The following is a 22,712-nucleotide window of genomic DNA, read 5'->3' on the forward strand; positions in this document are numbered from 1 at the left end:
TATACATATGTATGTCTGTGTATATGTGTGTTCATGTGCATTGAACTTGTGTTGGTAAAAGATATTGGAAAGCTAGTCTAGGGGCCATTTTTCAAATACACAATTAAAAAAGATAATGAGGAAATAGTATTGAATCAGCAGTTAAGAAGCCTGTTTTAAATTTTAATTTTGATACTACTCAGTGAACTTGATCAAATCACGATTCTTCTCTCTAGTTGGTACCTCACTGTAAGTTTCTTTCTGTGTATTAAATAGAGTAAATTTTTCTTGAAGAGCTCTATCACTTCAGCTAAGTCTTGAGGTGTAAAATAGGATCATGGTCCAAGCCATCCCAGGCAAAACCCAAGATCCTATCTTAAAAATAACCAGAGCCAAAAGGATATGACTCAAGTGGTTTAACACTTGCAAGGGTGAAGCCCTGAGTTTAAACCTCAGGCCTAGCACAACCAAAGAAGTTTAAAGTCTAATAGAGCACTGTGTCTAGTGCATTTGCAAATGGTAGCCACAAATGTAGTGGAAGAACTTACCAGACATTGGCTGGCTTTAGATGAGGAAGAGGAAGAGGGTGAGGTGGGATGAGGGAGAGGAAGATTCCTTCAGGGAAAAGGAATTGTGGGTACTCACATTACACTAAGCACAATTAAGACTAATTCAGCTGCATGGCATTGTCAAAGACAAGAACTATCTCCTCATAGCTGGTATTATTTCTTCCCAGTTTTCAGATGCATGTATAAAGATAACACTGGCCAGGCTAGGGGCAACATGACATATACCTGTTGCTTGCTCTTTCCCATCAGCTACCTTTACTCTCATGTCTTGACCTCAGAAACTATGACTTTTCTTGAGTGTGAGAGGGAATTTTACTTTTTTAAAAAAGTAGTTGCACAAAGGAGTTTCCCATTTAACAAAGCAGTTTATAAACAGAAAGCATCTTGATCAATGTCACCCCTTTCAACATTCTCACTCATCCCTCCTCTTCCTTCCCCCTCCCTCACTCTTCTTAATTCTGTAAGATATGCATTGACTTTGTCATTCCATTTTCTCACTCTCCTCTCCTTCATTCCATGACAGAGTCCTTTCTGAGTAATGTCTGGCTCTGACTCTGTACTTCAGTACATTTGAATACAGTTTGTGGTAGGGGATTAGTTAGTGACTATGCCATGTCTTTTCCCTGTGAAGAGCTATCACTTCCCTTATCTCTGGGCCTTGACCTTTTCATGACCTGAAAGCATGCCAGCCTCTGAAGAGGTTTGAGCCATTGTGACAGAGACCAAACTAAGGAACAGTACAATAGCATCGTTCCTGAGAGCTGTGTTCATTTTGAATGCCTCTGCAATCCATAAGAGGGTCTGAGGAAAAAACACAAAGGAAACCTTTCAAGTCTGATTCAATTAAACACCTCCCAGGAGAGGCTGAGTGCCAACAATGGATAATTCAATATTGGCTCAGACAAAGATACTTCATCCCATAAATGTCCTTTTGTCTCTAATGTGTAAGGAAAAATAAATAAATCTAAATCAAACTTTTGAATAAAATGGTATTTAGGCCGTTTGTTGTTTTTTTTAGAGTACGAGCTCTCAGATTCTTTTTTTTTTCTTTAATGCCAATATTCCTAAGAAAATCATTACAAGAGATGATAAATGACTGGGTGGAATAACTAATTATTGGGAAATCAACATTGAAATCATGCATGAAAAGATCCTCATCTGTGAGCCTTGGCAGGGCTCAAGAAGGAATGATAGTTGAGGCTGCAGCAAGGGTGTGGGGGCCGTGATTTTGTTCTTTGCCTTCTGTGTACATAAAGGAATGTGATGGGCACCATCTCCTCTCCAAAAAGGGAATTCAAAGGTAGGCAGCATTCAAGGAACAAGCTGTTTCTCTTTGTCCTAAAAGTACAGTGGAATAGCCAATTGCTTATGGATAATTTATAAACAGCCTTTGAGCTGTTTGTAGGGAGATGATCTGTGTCACTTCAGCTGGATCTGTGTAGGATGAATGGGTGGGTGAGGATTATTGTCAGTGTTCTGAGGTCTGATAATGGTGGTGTGGCTGACATCCATAGTGGTCAAATGATAAAGTATCAGAGAATCACTTTGAAATGATGAGGGAGGAAAAGAGGAAGAAATAAAAACACAATAGCTGAATTAATTACTGTACAAGCTGCTGTGGGGCCTGTATTGAGGAGGTGAGTCATTGGACTATTTTCTTTCTTTTCATATATATATATATATATATATATATATATATGAAATTTACAATAATAAAAATAATCCTTAAATATACAGATTAACTATGTTTTACATACATTTTCAAAGACTTGATGATATGAGTTATTTGACTAAAGATAGGATTTCTTCTCTGGCAAATGAATTTGGGATGGGAATCAAAGTGTCACTTTCTGCTAAGTTTCTTCTCCAGAATTCATCGCTTTTGGTCAAAAAGAAAAAGTGTCAGTCAGATGTGTGATATGATGTTGGCAGATGGTATGAAAACTTTAAAAGACAGATGGGTGATTATTGAAAAGATAACATTCCTTCTTAGGAATGAATGAGAATATTGTCTCTCATATTTCTGGTATATATCTCAACTATTCTTGTTTATACTGACTATTTTAGTATCATGATTTATGTACTATGCTGAGACTATTCAGAGAGATTAAAATTATGATAGCCACTTAGCTAGTTATGGTGTTACACACAGTCCCAGCCTGCAGGATGTAAAAGTAAAAAGATCTTGAGTTTTGTACTAACTAAACTACATAGTGAATTCCAGGCCAGACAACAAGACCCTGTTAAACAACAACAACAACAACAAACATCCTTACACTTGTATCTTAGTGTTAATTATTAATAATGGTTCCTCAGATTAGAATTGAAATATGTCAGATAATCCATTAAGGTATAGAATTTGAAGAAAATATAAAAAGTGAACCTTATAAATTTGAGTTTGTCTCATAGTTGTTTTTCTTAATTCATGGTTTGGTCAAGGAAAATGACATGAGATTCTTTTTTATGTCAAAGGTAAATGATCAAAAGCATACTCAGGGCTGATCACGATAGATACAAATGACTATGACTCCTCTGTCCCTGCTTAATATGCTGACAGTCCAGTTCTAATAAAGGATCGCTGGCTTTAACCCACAGCAGATAGCCAGAATAGTGAACAAAAGGGGAATGTTTTGAAATGGGAGGGCAGTAGGAGTTTTGAGCAAGAAACTGAGAAAATCATATTTGAGCTGGGCCTTGTTGAATGAGTTATCAGTACGTGGGGGAAGGGCAGACAATCCTAAAGTAACACTGTGATCAAAAGCAGGGAGATAAGAACAGTCATGATTGATAACCTCCTTCTAACCAAATCTGGCCACATGATTTCACTACTCCCATTATCGTTTTCTTTGTGATTATTAGAAATACAGTCTCCTGAAGAGACTCAGTATATCTCAGAACCTGCCTCAATAGTTGGTGGTGGTTTAGAGTGTAGGGATCTCAGAGAAGTGGAGACAGACAGGTCTTGCAGCCACATTCCTAATAGAGGAATTGGGTGAGCAATAGCAACATAACAAGTGATGCCACCATTTTTACTTAAGTCACTACATGAGGGCTGAAGCTATTAACAGAGGTAAGGAGATGATGCCCAACACTTGAGACCATGGGTAAACCTGGTGTATATCCAAATCCTGCCTCTGTTATCCTGAATAGCTCTGAGAGAGGTATGTGCTTCCTCTAGTCTCAGTTCATTTACCTGAAAATGTGAAAGCAACTGTGTGTCTCTGGAGTTCTGGCCACTGATAATAGAACTGGCAGAAATGATTCTGAGTGGTGTTATGGGTGATTAAAAAAAAAAAAGAATGAGAGCCTGGGAAGGTGGCTCAGTGGTAGAGTGCTTGCCTTGCATGCCTGAGGCCCTGGGTTTGATTCCTCAGTACCACATAAGCAAAAAGAAAAAAAAGCTGGAAGTGGCACTGTGGCTCAAGTGGTAGAGCACTAGCCTTGAGCTGAAGAGCTGAGAGACAGCGCCCAGGCCCCACGACTGGACCCCCCAAAAAAGAATGAGAAGTAAATAGTAGTTTAGTTTGGGTGGTTCCTAATAAATATCTAAGCATGCAAGTGACGTGTGTGTGTGTGTGTGTGTATGTGTGTGTGTGTGTGTGTTGGATTTTTAAAAGTCAAATTTAACTGGAAATTTGGAAAAGCATTAGCATGAGTTTGACTGTGTGATTAAGACTGCTGGTAAGGCCAAAGTTCACGCATAAAGAAGGGCAGATGCTCATTCCAGGGCCTCACTGTGCTTTGCGTATGAATCACTATCTATGGCTTTTTCTGTGCTGCACCAACAAGCATCTGAAGCAGTGGTCCTTGATGGAGGGCCATGTGAATAACATAGACATCCCAGAGGTATACATTTGGCACCGAACACATCAATTTCATTTCAAGGATGAACACATTGTTGACAACTATACAGTTCTTGAGGCCTGACTTAAGAGTATTAAGGGAAAATTCTTAGCTTTGACTCGCCTGTCATTTGTCTTACACTTCAGAGGAAAATCAATCACAGTGGATAATCATAAAAATGCACAGTGTTCACATTTTGTTGGTGGCGCAATTTGCTTCTGTTCTGCCTGTTATGCTGTTCCCTTTAAACAGCTTCCAAAGTCAATACATATTAGCCTCAACGTGAGATTTTTATCTTCTTTATTGCCTACATTCTAATAACTTTGTTTTCAGGAGCCTACTATTCTCATTCTTTTTTTTTTTTCTGTTGTGTGTCTAATGCTTTCACTGAAACTAAAGTCTTGGCAATAAACAGGCCAAAATCAATTGTTATGGCACATGCATTGAAAAATTGTACCTATGCATATAAATGTTGCAGGGGAAGTGTGAGGGGTCTTGCTTGTGCTACACATGTTAGTGTGTCTGACCAGGACCCTCGGTGGGCTGCTGAAGTGAGGGCCCCACTTGCTATCCATTTGCTTATAAAGGTATCCCCATCCCCATCTCCTACTCTCTTAGGAGGGGTCCGAAAGGATCAGAAGTAGGGCCAGTGTGCACAATTGCTGTTTGGGTAGAACTTGTGCTTTACAGTGGGAACAATGAGGGCCTGGACAAATTTCTAGAATGAAAGAGACAGATCATTTCCACCATATCGTCTTGTGAACATACTGTTACGTTGGTTCCTCCCTTGTCCTTTGTCTCACCAAGGTACCAAAATCAAATACAGTGACAAGAGGGGATAAACCATAGAAGAAAAAAAAAACACAAAAGAAAAAAGAAATCACATAGTGGAAATGATCTGTACAACTGGTGGGGGAGGAGTTGGGGGGGAGGAAAGTGGGAGAAAATGAGGGAGGGGGTAAAAGGTTCTACAAGGAATGTACTCATTATCTTACGTATGTAACTATAACCACTCTGTACATGACCTTGAAAATAATTTTAAAAGAACAAAAAAGAAAGCAAGAGACATGGGCTAAGGAATGTCAGAAGATGTACATCACCTTTATAATAAAAATGAGGAGGAGAAGAAGGAGGAGGAGGAGAAAGAGGAGGAGGAGGGGGACAAGGAAGAGGACGACGAGGAGGAGGAGGAGGAAAGTCAGGAAGAGACCGGGCACCAGGAACTAGTAGTGCCAACAGCCTCCCATGGGAATGGTCTTGCCCATTCCTGGAACAGAAGGGAACTGATATAAAGGTAAAGATAGGTGTTAAAACTGCGAGGTGGAAAAGAAGAGGACCGAGGACTTGTACTCAGTGGGCAGTGGTATACGGTATTTGTAATGGACATTGTTAGGGGTAAGGCAGAGGAATGAGTCTGGTGGTCATCACTTTTGACTCTTCAGTATCACAGAACAGAAGGACTGCCCTCGACATGCATCTCCTTGCAGGAGATGGTTTCTTCTTTCAAGGCAGACAGATAATTCCATGCAACAACATATTTTAGATGATGAAATTGTAGTTTACCCCCTGAATCTCATACTGCATGGGGCCTGTTCTAACCCTTCCAGCAGGAAAAATAGAGTAGGGAACAAGAAATAGCATTGTCCATAATTTAAATTTACCATCATTTGTGCAAGAGGCAAAGAAACAATGCATGACTAGTTGGATATTATAAGAATACCTTAGGAAGGAGTATGGGGAGGGATGGGAAGGGGAAACAACAAGGAGGTAACAATGCTTGATAAGAAATGTACTCGCTATCTTGCCCATGTAATTGAAACTCCTCTGTACAGTGTTCTCACAATTAAAAAAAAAAGAATACCTTAGAATAGCATTATGAACTGGTTATGATGGCTCATGCCTGTAATCTCAGCTTCTCAGGAGGAAGAGATTGAGGAAATCATGGTTGGAGGCCAACCCAGGCAAAAAGCTACCAAAACCCCATTTCAACCAACAAGACAGACATAGTAGTGTGTGCCTGTCATTCCTGCTGTGCAGGAGGCAGAGAAAGGAGAATCCTAGTCCAGGACAAAAACACAAGGCCCTATCTGAAGTATAAAACAAAAGAGGTCTGACAGTATGGCTCAAGTGATAGAGCACTTGCCTAGCAAACACAAGGCCCTGAGTTCAAACTTAGTACTACTACAGAGGGGGAAAAAAGGCTGTTACAAATGAGTTGATTACCTTCCCGAAACAGAACAGGATGGTTCCTATTTCTAACCAGAGCAGGATGTGGCTTTAGGTAAAGGCTGCTATAGTGCACTTTGCTATGCCTAGGAATGTACTCATGTATAGAACATTGTTCTCTCTTCTGCATTACAAATGTGTGACCCATGTCACTGTCGCATGGATTATGAATCATAGACATTTTCACATTAGGCATCCAGGAAATGCTAACAGTAAAAGTCTAAGCAATGTACTAAAGACCCAGAGGAGACCACAGATATGTGTGTGTGTGTGTGTGTGTGTGTGTGTGTGTGTGTGTGTGTGTGTGTGTGTGAAAATAGCATACAGAGGGGTTACAATTACATGGGCAAGGTAATGAGTATATTTCTTATCAAGCATGTAGCCTCCTCCTTTGTTTCCCCTTCCTATCCCTTCCCATCTTCCCACCCTCCACCCCCCACTCTCCCACCCACTCCCACCCCCACCCGGCCAAAAAAATTTTTTATTTGAGCAGGATCTGACCTGATTTTCCATGTCAGGTGTGGGGAAGAGAGAGGGGCTGTGCGGATTTTGGTGGTTACTTTGGTGTCAGTTGTAAATGGTGCAGGAAGAGCTGGGACACTATGGCCTTTTCTAGTTTAGCACTGGCTGTTCTAAAAGAAGTTGATTATCTTTCCTATAGGAACAAGTGGGTTAAGGATGTGTTTAGGGTGTGGGCTGCCAGAGGATGCTAGATTAGGTACTAGACTGATAAACCAAGCACCCTGTGGTGAAAGGGAGGTAGCAGAAGGCACTCCTGTACAAACAATTTCAATTAATGAATCTGAGCTTTGCGCTCACGTTAGGAATCTCATTCTTCTTATTCATCCTTCTCCTACTGCCCTTTACTCCTCTGGATTCTTTTCATAAACTGTAGTCAATGGGCAAAAGTTGTCAAGAGCAGCTATATTTTTCAGAAACAGTTTTCTCATCCTTGTTTAAGACTGCTGCATCCTCCACCAAGATTTCCTACCAAGCATCCCCACAGCCCCTCTCTTGACAAGTGGAAAGCACCCCAAATGTAACCTTAAGATTCTTCATCATAAATCAAAGCCTTAGTCTATAATCCCCCTCACATAGCATTCTCAAGTCATCCTGGGGTTTTTTCCTTGTTTGTTTCCCAATGTAAGTTCAAACTTCTTTCCATCAGGAAAGATCTTCTACAGAGTGCTGCTGGGTGACATTTCTTGAGTAATCCTGTTCAGCTCTGCCTTGTATAGTCCCTGTGCTTTTCTAGTCTACACATTCCTGCTTCTGCTCAAAAAAAACCCTTTACTGAAGACATCTATTGTATTGAAGACATTCTACCTTAATAATCAGTGTGATTGATTCTCCTACACTTACTTTAAACTCAGCACAGACATGGATTCTTAACCTTTCTAACGCCCTTCTCTTGGTTACAGTTGCACTCATGGAAAAAAAAAAACAAAAGTAACAGAGATGCCTCATTGACCTTAGGCATGCTGTTTCTCTTTAGGATCAAAATGATCTGAAGAACACTGATTGTGTTTGACAGTGGAATGTGTCCAGTGGCAGCTGGTTATATAGTCCATGCCCCAGGCTCACACATAGATTGAAAATTTAAAAGAATAACATTACACAACCTAATGTTGGTAACTTCCTTCTTTGTGAACAAGAATGCAAGGTAAAGACTATGACTTCGACTGCCGTGTTACACCTGGCCCCGCCTTGTATACCACTGACTGCCCAGTCACTTGTGAGAGCTAGAGGTAGACTGACAAGAGAGTTGGCCTGGGCCTGACAGCCAAAGGGCAGTTAAGTTGAGAGCTTGTTCTGGAACTCTCTAGCCATGGCAATCTGATTGTATGTTTTTCTGCTGAAAACGAAGGCTCTGTACATTCTGGTTCCTTGTGCTCTGGAACCACAAATAGGCTTCACTCTCCTACATAGGACATTTCATGGATTCTTTCCTAAAGGTAGAATTCTATGCTTTTCCCCCATTTTCTGCTTTCTTACTTTTACCCATGAATACAGAAGAAAACCACAAAATAAATGGTTCCTTTTATTCTCCTGGCATTGTTAGGTTAAATTTAAAGACACGTATGACTCACTTGAAGATAATGTGTCTGTACATATGGAGATTCTTGCATAGAAGAAATAATCAGAACAATGGGATTTTTAGGCAAATCTAGAGTTTAAAAGTCTTTAGTAATCATCTTGTCTTGGGCTTTTATTCTGTAGATGAGGAAACTTGGGCTTAAAAAATGACTCACATAAGAACTGATATATACAAGGACTGAGCTCACTTTTCTACCCCCACTCCCAAACAATTCCATTGCCTTCCACAGTAATTATTCCAATAGCTAACATTATTTCAGTCGTTTTTTTAAACTAGAATGCTTTGTTTTTGTTGATCAATTGCCTAGTTATTATTCAACACATATAGCTTCTTATGTGTTATTTTTCTTTCAAGCTTGTGAAGCCTGCAGGAGCAATGTTTTCTTGTCTAAATCTCTACATATATTCTGCTAGAGCCTTGTTTTTTCCCTTGAGTTTAAGCATCTCACTTGCTGTGGGGGAGGCTGTTCTTTGTGGAAAACATATTTACTGTATCTCACTTGCCAACCAAGAAGTAATAAAGATTTTTTTAAGGTACAGAATACTCCTCAAGATTACAAGCCTATGATATTTTTTTTCTCTCTGTTGTAGCACTTTCAAAATTTTCAGAGACATTCTCTTAAAAAATTGAATCCTTTAAATATTTAAATAAAATAGAAGGATTTTTAAATTTATTTTGTATTATCTTTTAAGTACAGAGGAGTTTATGAACACTTCCAGTAAAATCCATCTAAGTTTATAACTGCTACACACCAAATAGCATCTTCTACCTTCAACCCTCCCCACTCACCCACAAACACTCCAGAAAATTAACTAGAGGAGAGAGTGAATACAACTTGGGAATAAAAAGAAGGTTCCTTCTTTCCTGTCCTACCTCCAGCAGCTCCCACCTTCCCTACCTATAAATGGCATGGCTTGGTGGGAGGAGATGGGAGAAGGGATTGGAGCAGTGTAATCAGGCTAGTCAGAGTCTTCCTGGGGCTGTGAAGCCAGCCACTAACTACTGTGGAGACCATAGGGAAATGCAGAGTCCAGAAGGAAATGTGAGTGAGAGTTTCTGAGTTCAGAAGCATGAGATATGGGAACAAGGAAGTGAGCACGATGTCATTAGCCAGTTGGTGTGTGCTGGTGAGGGGACCCAGGTTTCCTCAAGGATCAGAAGTCATGCACACACTTCATGATATGTGTTTTACATAGATCTTATAACACATCATATATAATTGATATTTGTTCAGTTTTCAGAAATTTTGTAGTGATTTCATATCACATTATTACAAGTTAGTATCCTTTCTCTGAAATGCTGAAGAGCAGACCTTTTGAGATTTCAGAATCTTGAAAGGATTTTGAAATATCTGTACAGTTCAGCAACCCCAATCTAAAAATCTAAGATGTACCAAAATCTCAAACTTTTTGACATTTTTATTCTGTTTCTGAGCATTGTTGGATTTTAGGTTTTCAGATTATGGATGCTTAACCTTGGAGTTAGTAGATTACTCTGGGACAACTGTTGCTTCCTTGATAAGCCTAAGAAATCTCACAACTTGGCTTGTGGAGCCATGTGGTAAGGTCAAACTAAAGTCTAGGATTACTCTCTTCAAATTTCCAAGTGGAACCTGATCCCTGAAAAATTAAATACCGAGATTCACCCAGAATAAGACCCTACTGGGACATTCTCAAGAGAGTTTAGGAAGAAGAGGAGTAACATCTTCCTAGTTTTCCAATCAGAATATGAGGAGAGCTTTTAACTCTTACTTGCTAGGAAATTAATGGAATAAGCTTTCTTCATTTTAAAATAATTTTCAAGGGTGAGTGTGTGTATGTGTGTGCATGTTTAGAAAGAAAGAGAGAAAAACAGAGACAGACCTAGAGACAACGTGTTTAAGTTTAAAGCGACAAAGCCTCTACATTGTGATCTTGGATAATTACATACTGCTTGAATCTTGATCTCCTGACCAAAAAGTTGATATCACGTCTGCCTTGGCAACTGTACCAGTTAAAAAGGAGACTTGATCTAATAAACATTTAAACTTTTGGAATATCTTCTAAGTAGGAGGAAGTATTAGTGTCACACAATTTCCAGCACAGAGATAATTCCACGTGGATTTAAAGATTTAAAGGAAGCTAGTTAAATAAGGGCTTAAAAAGAACCAGTTAAATAAGCCCACATGTGTCACTTAAACGGGGAGAACTAGAACACAGCTATTAAAAATCAGCTTATGAGCCCAAGAGACAAAGCACAGGAAATAAGAGCTGAAAATAACAGACCAAAAAGAATGATAGCACAAACACTAAGCAGCAGATGTGTTCCAAGGCTTTCTCTGTCCCTGTGAAGAGCTGAGACTAGGTTGAGAGGACTGGGAAAAGGAATTAAAGCAATAGTAAGCTAAGGCCCTAGACTAGTAGACAGGAAAATTCAGACCCCCAACTCTCCTCACCTCCCACTTCTGACCTTTATTCTAAACTGTTATTTGCATTCCTTGTGCTTCAATTTCCTCATCTATAAAATAGGGATAACTGTAGTACTCCTGGGCTGGGGCTGGAGTAGATTTAATCCCACAAGGTTTTTACCTCATGAGGATCAGATGGGTTAAAATGAAAATCTTGAGTCCATCTTCTACCATCATTAACATTCAGAAGATATTAACTAGCATCTATAGTAAGAACTTAATGAAGAGCAGTTATAGACAGAGAAGCAGGCCAAAGTCTGTTTTTACCAATAGGCAAGCAACAAAGAAGGGGGGATAAAAACAAGAGAGTTGTGATGAGGGTACACTGGAAAGCTAAAGCCCTTTCCAAGAGAACTCATGTTAGGAGAGCTGAAGCAGAAAAAGTAGAGCCATCAGTGGAGGATGAAGATTGTAGGCAGACACCAAATAGTTCCAAGAGGTTCTAATGTATGTGCCCAGACAATAAGGCTCCATTTCCACACTTCCTGTGATATAATAATGGACGAACTACTCTGTCTGGCCAGGCTACAACTAAAAAGCAAACACGAACTGAATGGCCCCATATCTTTTTTGGATTGAGAAACAGTCACAATGAATGCATCCTTTTCTAAATGAAAGGCAAATAATTCAGTCATGTTGAAGTTCAGGTTCCTTTTGGGGATAAATAAGTCACTTTTGTGTTTCTTATAGTCTAAAAGATAAGGGAAACTATTATTCGCAATAATTAGACATCCAACCTGAAGCTACCAAAAAACAAGGAACTACCTAACTATACCAATGGTATGGAGGAATCCAAGCTATCTTGTTAAAAGAAGAGAGATCTCAAACATGCTTTTCAGCCTTGTAGCAATCTTGACTGCCCAACACTGGATGAAGATATAATTTAGGCAGATCAAAGAGTTTATGGTGACAGTGAATTAATGACTTCACATTCAGATATTAAGTGCATACACTTTCTATTCAGCATAATTTAAAGTACCTTTCTATCAGTATCTATCTACTTTACAAGGAGAAAATATGCTAGTAGACTACTGGTAATGTTTAGGTAGAATCTGCTTTTCATTCATGTTTTTGTAGGTTAAATGCACCTTTGGTTTTCAGTTGTCTTTTGGTTAAGGAGACGCTGTCTCCTTAACTTTGCCTGTCTGTCCTCAAACTTATGATCCTACTGTCTCAGCCTCTCAAGTGCTAGAATTATACATGTGTATCACCACACCTGGCCCAGAGAAATATACACTGTGAAATGTACTCAGAGTTGCCTGGGATATATCAAGACCATTGAAAAGCTCCAAAGTAAAAAATAACTTAACTTTGACCATGAAGTCCATTTCTGTTTTCAGGATGTGTTCCCTGACATGGAGCATCCCTCAGACAGAAGGTCTGTTGCTTCCTGGAGAAGAATGCATAGCTCTCTTTGGATATTTAATGTGAATATAATTACTGTTGTGGATTTTATATAGATTCAGAAACATACACCCCAGTCTCAGCTAGGACTCAGGTAGGAAGCAGAGGCAGTTTGTGTTTGCTTTTAGGGCTGTGAGTGACTGTCTCATCAGAAACATCCTCCCATGACTGAGGACTTAGCTCAGTGATAGAGAGCATTTTCCTAGCATGCTCTAGGTTCAATCCCCCAGCACTAGAAAGAGAGAAGACAACAACACCAACATAAACATAGGGAAAGAAAACACTTGTAACTCATTCATAGTCATATGAGCTCCTTTAATATCTCAGTTGCCCTTGTGTGTCCCTGATTGGATATGACTGGAGATATTTTTCTTTCATTTCTTTTTGTACCAGTCTTGGGGCCTAGACTCAGGATCTGGTGCTGTACTTGAGCTTTTTTTGTTTTGTTTTGTTTTTGTTTAAGGCTAGAGCTTTATGTTTGAGCCACAGATCTACTTCTATCTTTTTGGTAGATAATTGAAGATAAGAGTCTTATAGACATTCCTGCACAGGCTGGCTTTGAACCATGATCTTTAGATCTCAGCCTCCTGAGTAGCTAGAGTTCCAAGCATGAGCCATTAGCATCCAGCTATGACTTGAGTAAAATGAAAAGTGAGAATGGTTCATCTAACTTTAAGAAAGCAGAGCTAAGGGCTGGCTCAGTGGTAGAGCGCTTGCCTTGCATGCATGAGGCCCTGGGTTCAATTCCTCAGCACCACATAAGCAGAAAAAAAAAAAAAAGAAAGCAGAGCTAAGCTCCCACTTGGACATCACAGTAAGAATGGGAGCCAGAAGCATTCAAGATGGCTTCCTAAATGAGGGACCAGTGGAGATCTGTATATACTGTGCTAAGCCCTCAAGTACTAAAGAAGAAAGAAGAATGTTTCCTCACACTGGTACTGAGAATGCAAAGTGATTTCTTGATATAAAAATTTTTCTGCACGCATGTATGCATTTCTATTCTCACATACCCTATGCCATACTTCTGATAATCAAGGGTGAAGAATCCATAAAAGGTAAGAATAATAAAACTAAATTCCTACAATTTCTTTAAACATCAATTAAAACAACCCATCCAGTGTATGCTATTGGGTCTTGATGAGTCTGCACAGCACCAGTGAACTGCTTGAGTTTGGCCTTCCCCTGCAGGCATTCATGTCTGTTCAGTCATACAGAGACAAAAAGGCCAGTTTCTTCATCTGTTTTGGATGGGATTTGTAGAAGGCTGGACATAACCCGGAGATCCAGTGTTTCATGTGCTTCTCTTTGGCAAGTTCTGGCAGCATGGACTTGTTCTAAACATGCTTTCTGTGTGTGATGTGCCATCTAGTGGCTGACATTAATACAAAGAAAAGTGGTTTTTCCTTGCCCCCTCTCCCTCCCATACACCCCTGAGTTAAGCAGTAATGGAAGTTTGGTGGTGAAAAGTAGTCATTACTTAGAAAAAATAACTTTCTTAGAACCTGTGTGCTGAAAGCAAATTATTTGGGAGGAAGAAGCACTGATATTATAGTATATTTCAAGTATATAGTATATTTCAAGCCAAAAGTCACAAATTGACTCTGTGTATGTTCAAGCATGTGTGCATGCCTCTGTGTGTGTATGTATGTATGTATGTGTGTATGTATGTATGTATGTATATATGTATGTATGTATGTATATATGTATGTTGTCTGGCCCAAGAGTACTTTCTTCAATTTCATCGAGGAATGAAGGTGTGATTCACATTCAATGTAGAATATAAGTGTTGAGAATACATATTTACATTGTATAACCTATGTAAAAATTACTCCAATCATGATATGGAAACTTTCAGTATCCCTCCCCCCTTGTTCTGGTCAGTCTTCCCTCAGAGATAACTGCTTTTTTGAACTATATCACTCTAGATTCATAATGGCACCATTAAAGTACATATTTCTACCTCCAACCTCCCAGAAAGAATAAAACCCTGTCATCACTTTCTTTGTAGTTTGTCCAAAAAAAATGGGGGATGGTTTTCTCAGTAGAAGCATTCCAGGTTTGCTATTTTTCAAAGTCTGAGTGTCACAGGTTAGTTCTTTCTCCAGTGGAAGTTCTAATACACTGTTTTTCTTACCAAACACTTCTCTGAGCCATAGACTCATTTGGTGCGCTAATTGTATTTCCCCAAGTCTCTCTCTCCATTATGTTTGACTGGCACCTCAGAGATGCCAATGATTATCATCAAGAGCTGATGCATCCTGATGTAATGTTTCTGAAGTTAATGGGAGAACCATGTCATCAGCCACTGTTCTGATACCCTGTTGAGATTAGGCCACAGAGAAGCCTAGTGCTAGAGTTACAATAGTAAGAAAGGTGCCCAGTCTATAAATCCAAACAAAGCTACTCAATCATGTGTAGTGGAATTTAATTGTTGCTATTTATAAAGGACTTTTTCGGTTGCAATGAAACTATATTCTCTCTGAATTTAGAACGTATTGTGCATATGCTAGGAAACAAAGCTGGTTTCCAAAGAAAATAATATAGTTATGTTTCCAAAGCTTTCTTTATCTTCCTTATTTGTTCGATTGCCAGATAAACAAAGAGAGAGTCAATAAAAATGTTCCTTCCCAGCATTTCTGCAAATTGCTAGAGATGGAAAAGTCTAAGGTGTGAGGGTTCCTACTCACTACAGTGGAGTTGAGACTCGTTAAGAAATCATATGCCCTGGCTAGCACACTGGAATGAAACGGAGCACTGTCTCGTGGGAGTAATCTAAGTATTGCCACATTCATTACTTTCACAAACATTTTCCTAAGTATTGGTCAAGGGTTTGAAACATAAAACTATTTGAAGAAGAAAATATAAAATTTCCTAATCCAAAGAAAGTTTCCTTCAATAGCTTTGATTATTTTCTTTCAAGTACTTATAATTTCTACTCCTTCCCATTCTCATGTGTGTGTGCATGTGTGTACACCTGTGTGTGTTTCTTGGCATTGAAATAATACCACTTGCTTTCCTCTATCACTGGAGATTATTGGAACATGTTCAAGAGCTGGGTTGTATAGCTCAGTGACAGAGCATTATCTAGCATGAATCACTGTGTTCAAATCCCAGTAATTAAAAAATATGCTTGCTACATTGAATCACTTCATAATTTCCGGACTAGTGGCATGGAATATTTTATTGTATTTGTCTTTCTAGATATTTACAGATAATTTATTATTATATATTTGAAATTAAGTTTTGGATTGACATAACAGAACTGCTAAAATAGTATTAAGTAATAGTGGTGAAACTGGTTGTCATTGGTTAGTTCCTGATGAATTTTTTAAAGTAACTCTGACTTTTATTAATATGTTAATCTGAGAGAGTTAAAATCATATTCAAGCTAAATGCCTGTAATCTCAGCTACTCAGGAAACTGAGGTCTGAGGATTACAATTCAAAGCCAACCCAGGCAGAAAGTCCATGAGACTCTTATCTCTAATTAACTACCTAGAAAAAGCTGGAAGTAGCACTGTGGTTCAAGTGGCAGAGCACTAGCTTTGAGCCAAAGAAGCTCAGGGACAACAGCCAGATCCAGAGTTCAAACCACAGAACTGGCAAAAAACAAACACAAAAACACTTCACATTGAGGCTGGGTGTTAGTGGTTCATATTTATAATTCTAGCTACTCAGGAGACTGAGATCTGAGGACCTCAGGTCAAAGTCAGCCTAGGCCATATGATTCTTATCTTCAGTTAACCACCAAAAACCCAGAAACAGAGCTGTGGCTCAAGTGGTAGGGTGCTAGCCTTGAGCAGAAAAGCTCAGGGATAGTTCTAGGCCCCAGGTTCAAGCCCCAGGATCAACAATCATCATACACACACACACACACACACACACACGTCCTTTGAGTTCTGATTCTTAAACACCAGCAATGGAGAATTGGACATTATGAAATGTCTTTGGAATTGTTGAAATTATTGGATCTGTATCAATTTGACCTATGGATGTAATATGTCATGTTAATGGATATCTTCCCTCTTCATAATGAATACTGTTATATCATGTAGTTTCATACTCTTAATGAATCCCTCAATTGTATACTATATCTTAGTATAGTATATATTTGGTATAGTATGTTTAATTAACATTGTTCTTTACAGATAATTCATATTATTTGATTTTGCTTTGTTTTGTGGTACTAGCGTTTGAACTTAGATACTTGAGTTTTCTTGGCAGGTGCTTTGCTACTTGAACCACGCCCCAAGTGAGATACTAGTATGAGAAGACTAAAGATCATCCATTAGGCTCATTCTATCACATACTACAGTGGCTAAAATTGGGGATGAGGACCCTCTGTATGCCTATTTCCCTCTCTCATTTCTTTTTTTTTTTATTGTGACACTACTGTACAGAGGAGTTACAATTACATGGGCAAGATAACGAGTACCTTTCTTATCAAGCATTGTTGCCTCCTCTTTGTTTCCCCTTCCCATCCCTTCCCATACTCCCCCACCTCCCCCCACTTGATCCTCCCCCTCCCACCAAAGTTGTAAAGTTCGTTTTTCGACATAACGTCTTGTACCTCTCATTGTTGCAATGGTATTCTACTTTTTTTTCCTTTGATAAATTCACATTTTAACCTCTCTTCAAGCACTTATCACATTGTTTCTATGCTAAATTCTCTGCCTATTTGTCTTCTGCACTTGTATGAATGGTCCATGTCTTCAGTTTGAGAGTTCTCCATAAAGTTCCCTTAGACTCTTTAGTGTATCCTGACTAGTTCCAGTTGGCAGGTGGTAGAAATTCTCTTAGATGTATTTTCTTGTGACTGCCCTTAGGTCCCCAAACCAGCCTCATGTCATCTGAGGAGGAAAGAAGAAAATTAAGGTTGATTCCAAATTATGTGATTCTAAAGTACTGTTCTGTGGCAGACATAGGCAGAGACTAGAAGCAAACACTAGAAGCAGCCATATGTATTGGTTCCAGGTGGCTGTTCTGTTCTGGTGCTGATGGCAGGTTGTGGAGAGCCAATTGCATCCAAAACTTTTCCCTAAGTCAAGTATATATTCCTACATAATCTTAATACTAAATACATTTGTTTATACTTGAGTGGTTTTTGTTTTTTAAAATGTCCTCTGAATATTCACTTGGAGGCATCACTTCAAAATGATGTCTTGCAATTGTCAATTCTTTCCCAGGCCATGGCATATAAAATTAAAAGTCCTGTGAGATATAAGCTTAGCTCGCACACATATGAATTCCTACTAAGCCAAGCATGTGGTATATTTTTGGAGATAATCTTTTTTATTTGCACTGCAATGTTATTGAGTGATATGCTTCACACTTATTGAAGAGTTAAATGCAGCTTCAAAGCTGGTACAGTTTTTTTGACAAATAGATATAAAATTCCATCCTGAAAAGTGAGTGAACATTAATGGAAAAAATATGATGAAAAACATGAAAGGGAAAGCAAATTGATTCAGCTACTCTACTTCTAGGTGTATACCCCAAAAATGCATATATGCCAAAGAGACTTGTAGCATCCATGCTTTGTCCAGCATTACCTGCAACAAAGGGGAAACAACCCAAATGTCCACTGGTAATCCATGTGGTGTATGTATATGTATATAACTCAGCCTTTATGAGGGAAATCTGACATTGGCTGCAAGGTTGATGAACCTTGAACATTTTACACTAGCTGAAACAAACCCCTCACAAAGGAAAGCTAGGTGTGATCCCCTCCATATGGAGAACCTCTAGAGAAGCTACATTCATAGAGACAGCAAGTCAAGCGATGGGTAGATGCTTAGGTAGAGGATGGAGAATTATTGTCTAGTAAGTCCAGAGTCTCTGTGTTTTATTTTCCTAAATAAAAGAGTTTTGAAGATGGATGAGGAGAGAGATTACACAACAGTGTGAATTTATGTAATGCCACTGAGCTACATACTTAAAATAGTAAAGATGGCAAATCCTGTGCTATATGTACTTTGTCACACTTTTTAAGAGTTGGTAGGGGAAAAGTATACGACTTGAGCTGGAATGAGCAAACGTCACACCCCAGGGCCATATTTCAGGAACTGACTTCTCTCCGTTAGCCTTTCAGCTGTCCCCAGAAAGGAAGGGAACCATGTGGGTAATCATTGACCCTATGCTTCCAGAAAGAAACTGGGGCTCCTCTGAACACAGAGTGGAATTCGGTGCTCAGTAATTACTTGTTTCTTCTTCCCAGGGTGTTAAATAGCACATTATTTGAAAGTTGGGAGATCGTTGGACCTTACCCTTCCTGGTGGCTGTTTAACCTACTGCTGTTGCTAATACAAGGGTTGAACTGCTTCTGGTCTTACTTGATTGTAAAAATAGCTTACAAAGCTATTTCAAAAGGCAAGGTAAGCTAAAATGTATTCTTTGCAATATGTCCCAGAAGTTTTAAAATATTTTTGGTTCCTATGAAACAACTGTTATTTCAAATCTCATCAAAATCAGTGTTATTTCTTCAAAGTTGAACAAGGTCACCTAGAAACACGTTGAGTTCATTTTTTAAAGTCTTTGGGTAGTTTTGTTGAGTATGCCCAAAGATCTACATGTATAATTTTAGGTGTATAATGTATATATTCTTTGTGGTATCCTTTCTCTCCTATTTCCCTTAGCCTTTCTCTGATTATATTCTTCGTAGTGTCCTTTCTCTCCTATCTCCTTTGCCTTTCTCTGATTATATTTATTCTGAATAGAAATGTAGTAAGTTCTTTAATGAGAAGGGTTTCTCAAGGCACTATACCCATTGAAGCAAACATGTCTCAGAGTAAAGAATTGTCTTTCCCAGCTACATTTGGCTAAGTCTCTGGTTAAGTAGACTCATGGGACTAACCTGAATATAGCTTCCTGAGCCTCAGTCCCTTTGCTGTAGGCATGGACATTTCCAGATTGTTCTCTGTAATGTTTTCTTACTTCATTGTTTGTTCTCTTCCTCCTGCCCCCCTGGAAGGCTGGAAAATGGAACCCTTTACATGTAAGTTTCTCACTCTTTCTTTCACTCTTTGCCTGTTGTAGGGGTTCCAAATGTTTGTGTTTCATGTAAACGGCTCTGTCTAATCTGTTGGTAATAACTTGAGACTTTATTTGAAGTATACTTCCCCTTAACTTCCAAAAAGAACTCCCTCAGTGTACTCTTGATGAGCAGGTAGTCTGCTAAATTTTGCATGACCAACAAAGAAGAAGAAGGATTTCCTCACTGATGTTTCGTATGTTGACTAAGAGATAAAAATAGGTGAAAGTCACGTTGGAGAAACAAAACTAGCTGAGAAGATTAACACAGCAGAGAACAGAGGCCAGGGCCTCAGGAGTTTGTCTGATCTATGAAAAGCCTCAGGGCAGCACACAGCCCTGCACTCAGCAAGGCCCACAGAACTCGTGCCTTTCACAGGTACTTCCAACTAACTAGTCATATGCTAGGATACCAGTTCTCAGTATCTGCTCAATACAGTGCTGAGGACAGAACCCTAGACCTCGTACTTGCTAGCAAGTGCTGTACCACTGAGCAACCCTGGCCTCATTCTAAAATATATGACCAGTTCATTGTTTAGAAGCTGAAGTTTATTAATCCCTATGTCTTCCTACTCTTTCAAATGGACGCATGTTTCTATTACAATTTTTCCTCATTTGGGTATAAATTAAATCAATGGACACAATACCATCAGTCTGGTAATAATAACACACAGGATATGGTGGATTCCATTAGTGTCTTTCCTCGCCCATGGCTCTTTCTGGCAGTCATATCACCTTCCTTCTGACCATTATTCCTTCACCTTTATGAAGATTTTTATCATTAATGTCATTTCAGATCTTGGGCTTCTGAACTTTCTAACTGCTAATGCTAATTGCATCTAGGACACTGAGATTACTCATTTTGTCTATTCATCTTGTAATTTTCCTGTGGCTTATTTTGAGATATTCTAAATAGGTCTTTCTTTGAAGGCAACATAAATATAGATTTTTTTCACCAGATGCAATTTAAAATAATCTTACTAGGCATGTAAATTAGTCATACTCAGCAAGTGGAGTTTTGCTATTAGCAAATTAATTTGTGACTAATGGACTTATAAATGCAGTGGGGCTTTATAACAGCACTGCCTTTGTAACCCATGCCTTTTAAGCTGAGATTTCCTTATTCTCTGGTCATAATGCTGTCTGCATATCTAAGATTTGGGGAATAGTCTATGTGAGTTCACTCTCACCTCAAAGGGCATTCATTGAAGTAAGGCTCATTTGTCCTGCCATCACTGATTAATGGAGCAGTTGTCCTCAGCTTTTACTTTCTCCTGTCCTCACCTACCTTTGAGAGATTATATACTCACATAGTTATGGTGGCTTATCAAGTGATAGATTCCAGAATTTGGGGTTGGTATGATATGATAGGAAACTCCCAATTAATCCAGAAATACCTCCCAGAACCCTGTCAGCCCAGTCTGCCCAGCCCAGCCCCTAGAGAGTCACAGGAAGACATTTTGGGAGCATGTCTATGAAGCTAGGCATAGGTTCTTATGGCCAGCTTCTTAAAATTAAGTAAACAAGACTCAGTTGCTTGAAAGCCTTAAGACCTGCTGGATAAAAATGTGGACTGTAATATAGACGTATAGAGAAGGAGGTTCAGATTTAGGTTCAAGATATGTTATTTTTAAATAACATTTGCTATAAAGTTACTTCCTTGCTAGACGGTAGGGTTTTTTTTTCCCATCCTTTATATTAGCATACAGACTTGCATCCTGTGCATTGTTTTGCCATTCTCCTCACAAAATGAAACCTAATGGAGGGTTGCAGAATTGGAATATTCCAGAGGCTAGTTACTGAAGATCTGGTCAATTAGTTTTCCTCTGAAGGTAGTTTAAGCTAGACTTCATGTAAAAGGTTCATAGAGGGGCTTTTGATGTCATTCATTGTTCGGTGACATATAAAAAATGCTTAATTAATTTTAGCAGACAGAAATGGGATTCATGGTTTGGGACATTCTCAATATCAAAGGTTACCTTGAAAAGGTCAACAAATCCAGTTCTGTTATGTCTAAGTCTACCTGCATTCCTTCATATCTGACTGTCACTCACACTGAATCATTCCAGTAAAAGGGAACTTATTACTCTTGTCCTCTTGGATTTTTCTTAATCTATGAATCAGGGTACTTTCATGTGACACTGTATGCCCTTCTTGGCATGCCATACCTTGATGACCTTGAACCAATTACATTCGTCTTCTTGTGTTCTACAGGTGACTAAGGATGATCGAAGTGACATTGAGTCCAGTTCAGATGAGGAGGACTTGGAACCTCCAGGGAAGAACCCCCATACTACAACCACCACTAATGGGACCAGTGGTACCAACGGGTATCTCCTGACTGGTTCTTGTTCCATTGATGATTAATTATTCAAAACTATAAGTCCCGAACAAAGTGAACTATTTGTTCCTGGAAGTATTTAATAAGTTGCAAATGCAGTTCCTTTCATAATATCTCATCACCTGAAACAAAAATTAGGATTATTAAAGCATTTTGAATAGTGCACTGCCATATGTCCTGTCTGTGAATGAAGAAGAAATACCATTCTCTCTATGTAGGCATGCTGTATGTAACTGACACAAGGGAACAGTATTTGCATTTGTACTGTCTTAGAATATTATTTATTTATTTGTATTTGTTTGTAAATCTGTGGACAAGAGGGTTTCCTCGTTTCTTTTACTCTCTGGGCTCATGACAGTGAAGGAGGTGCTCCCTCTGCTTTGACCCCTCTCTCTTGCTACAGTCTCGTGTTCTGTGGGCTTAGTTTGTCAGTTAGATCCAGCAAAATCCACTGCAAAATCCTCACACAACGCTAGTAGATTGGCTTTCTTTGTGTTATTATTTATTGTGCCCATCTTGAAATTGCCTCCACCGTTGTGATGACTGTTCTTCCAGTGGAAAGTTTAAACAGAAGGAACTGGGCTGGGAAGTTGGCTCAGTGGTAGAGCGCTTGCCTTGTATGCCTGAGGCCCTGGGTTCGATTCCTCAGCACCACATAAGCAAAAAGAAAAAAGCCGGAAGTGATGCTGTGGCTCAAGTGGTAGAGCACTAGCCTTGAGCTGAAGAGCTGAGGGACAGCGCCCAGGCCCAGAGTTCAGGCCCCACGATCGGACCCCCC

At 39.2% G+C, this 22,712-nt stretch overlaps 1 protein-coding gene across 2 annotated transcripts in view; it reads left to right on the plus strand.

Annotated features, from left to right (window-relative positions):
• The window catches only part of Cers6 (ceramide synthase 6), a 278,071-nt gene extending 255,974 nt beyond the window's left edge, over window positions 1-22,097 (plus strand). For both annotated transcript variants that reach the window (XM_013028016.1, XM_013028023.1), the window contains 2 exons: window positions 18,782-18,938; window positions 21,808-22,097. In XM_013028016.1, the coding sequence (XP_012883470.1) occupies window positions 18,782-18,938; window positions 21,808-21,960 (310 nt within the window). In that variant the 3' untranslated portion in view covers window positions 21,961-22,097. The remainder of the gene's footprint in view (window positions 1-18,781; window positions 18,939-21,807) is intronic.
• Window positions 22,098-22,712: the final 615 nt, after the last annotated feature.

Source organism: Dipodomys ordii, unplaced genomic scaffold (genome assembly GCF_000151885.1).
Source record: "Dipodomys ordii isolate 6190 unplaced genomic scaffold, Dord_2.0 Scaffold5, whole genome shotgun sequence".
Taxonomy (NCBI): Eukaryota; Metazoa; Chordata; class Mammalia; order Rodentia; family Heteromyidae; genus Dipodomys; species Dipodomys ordii.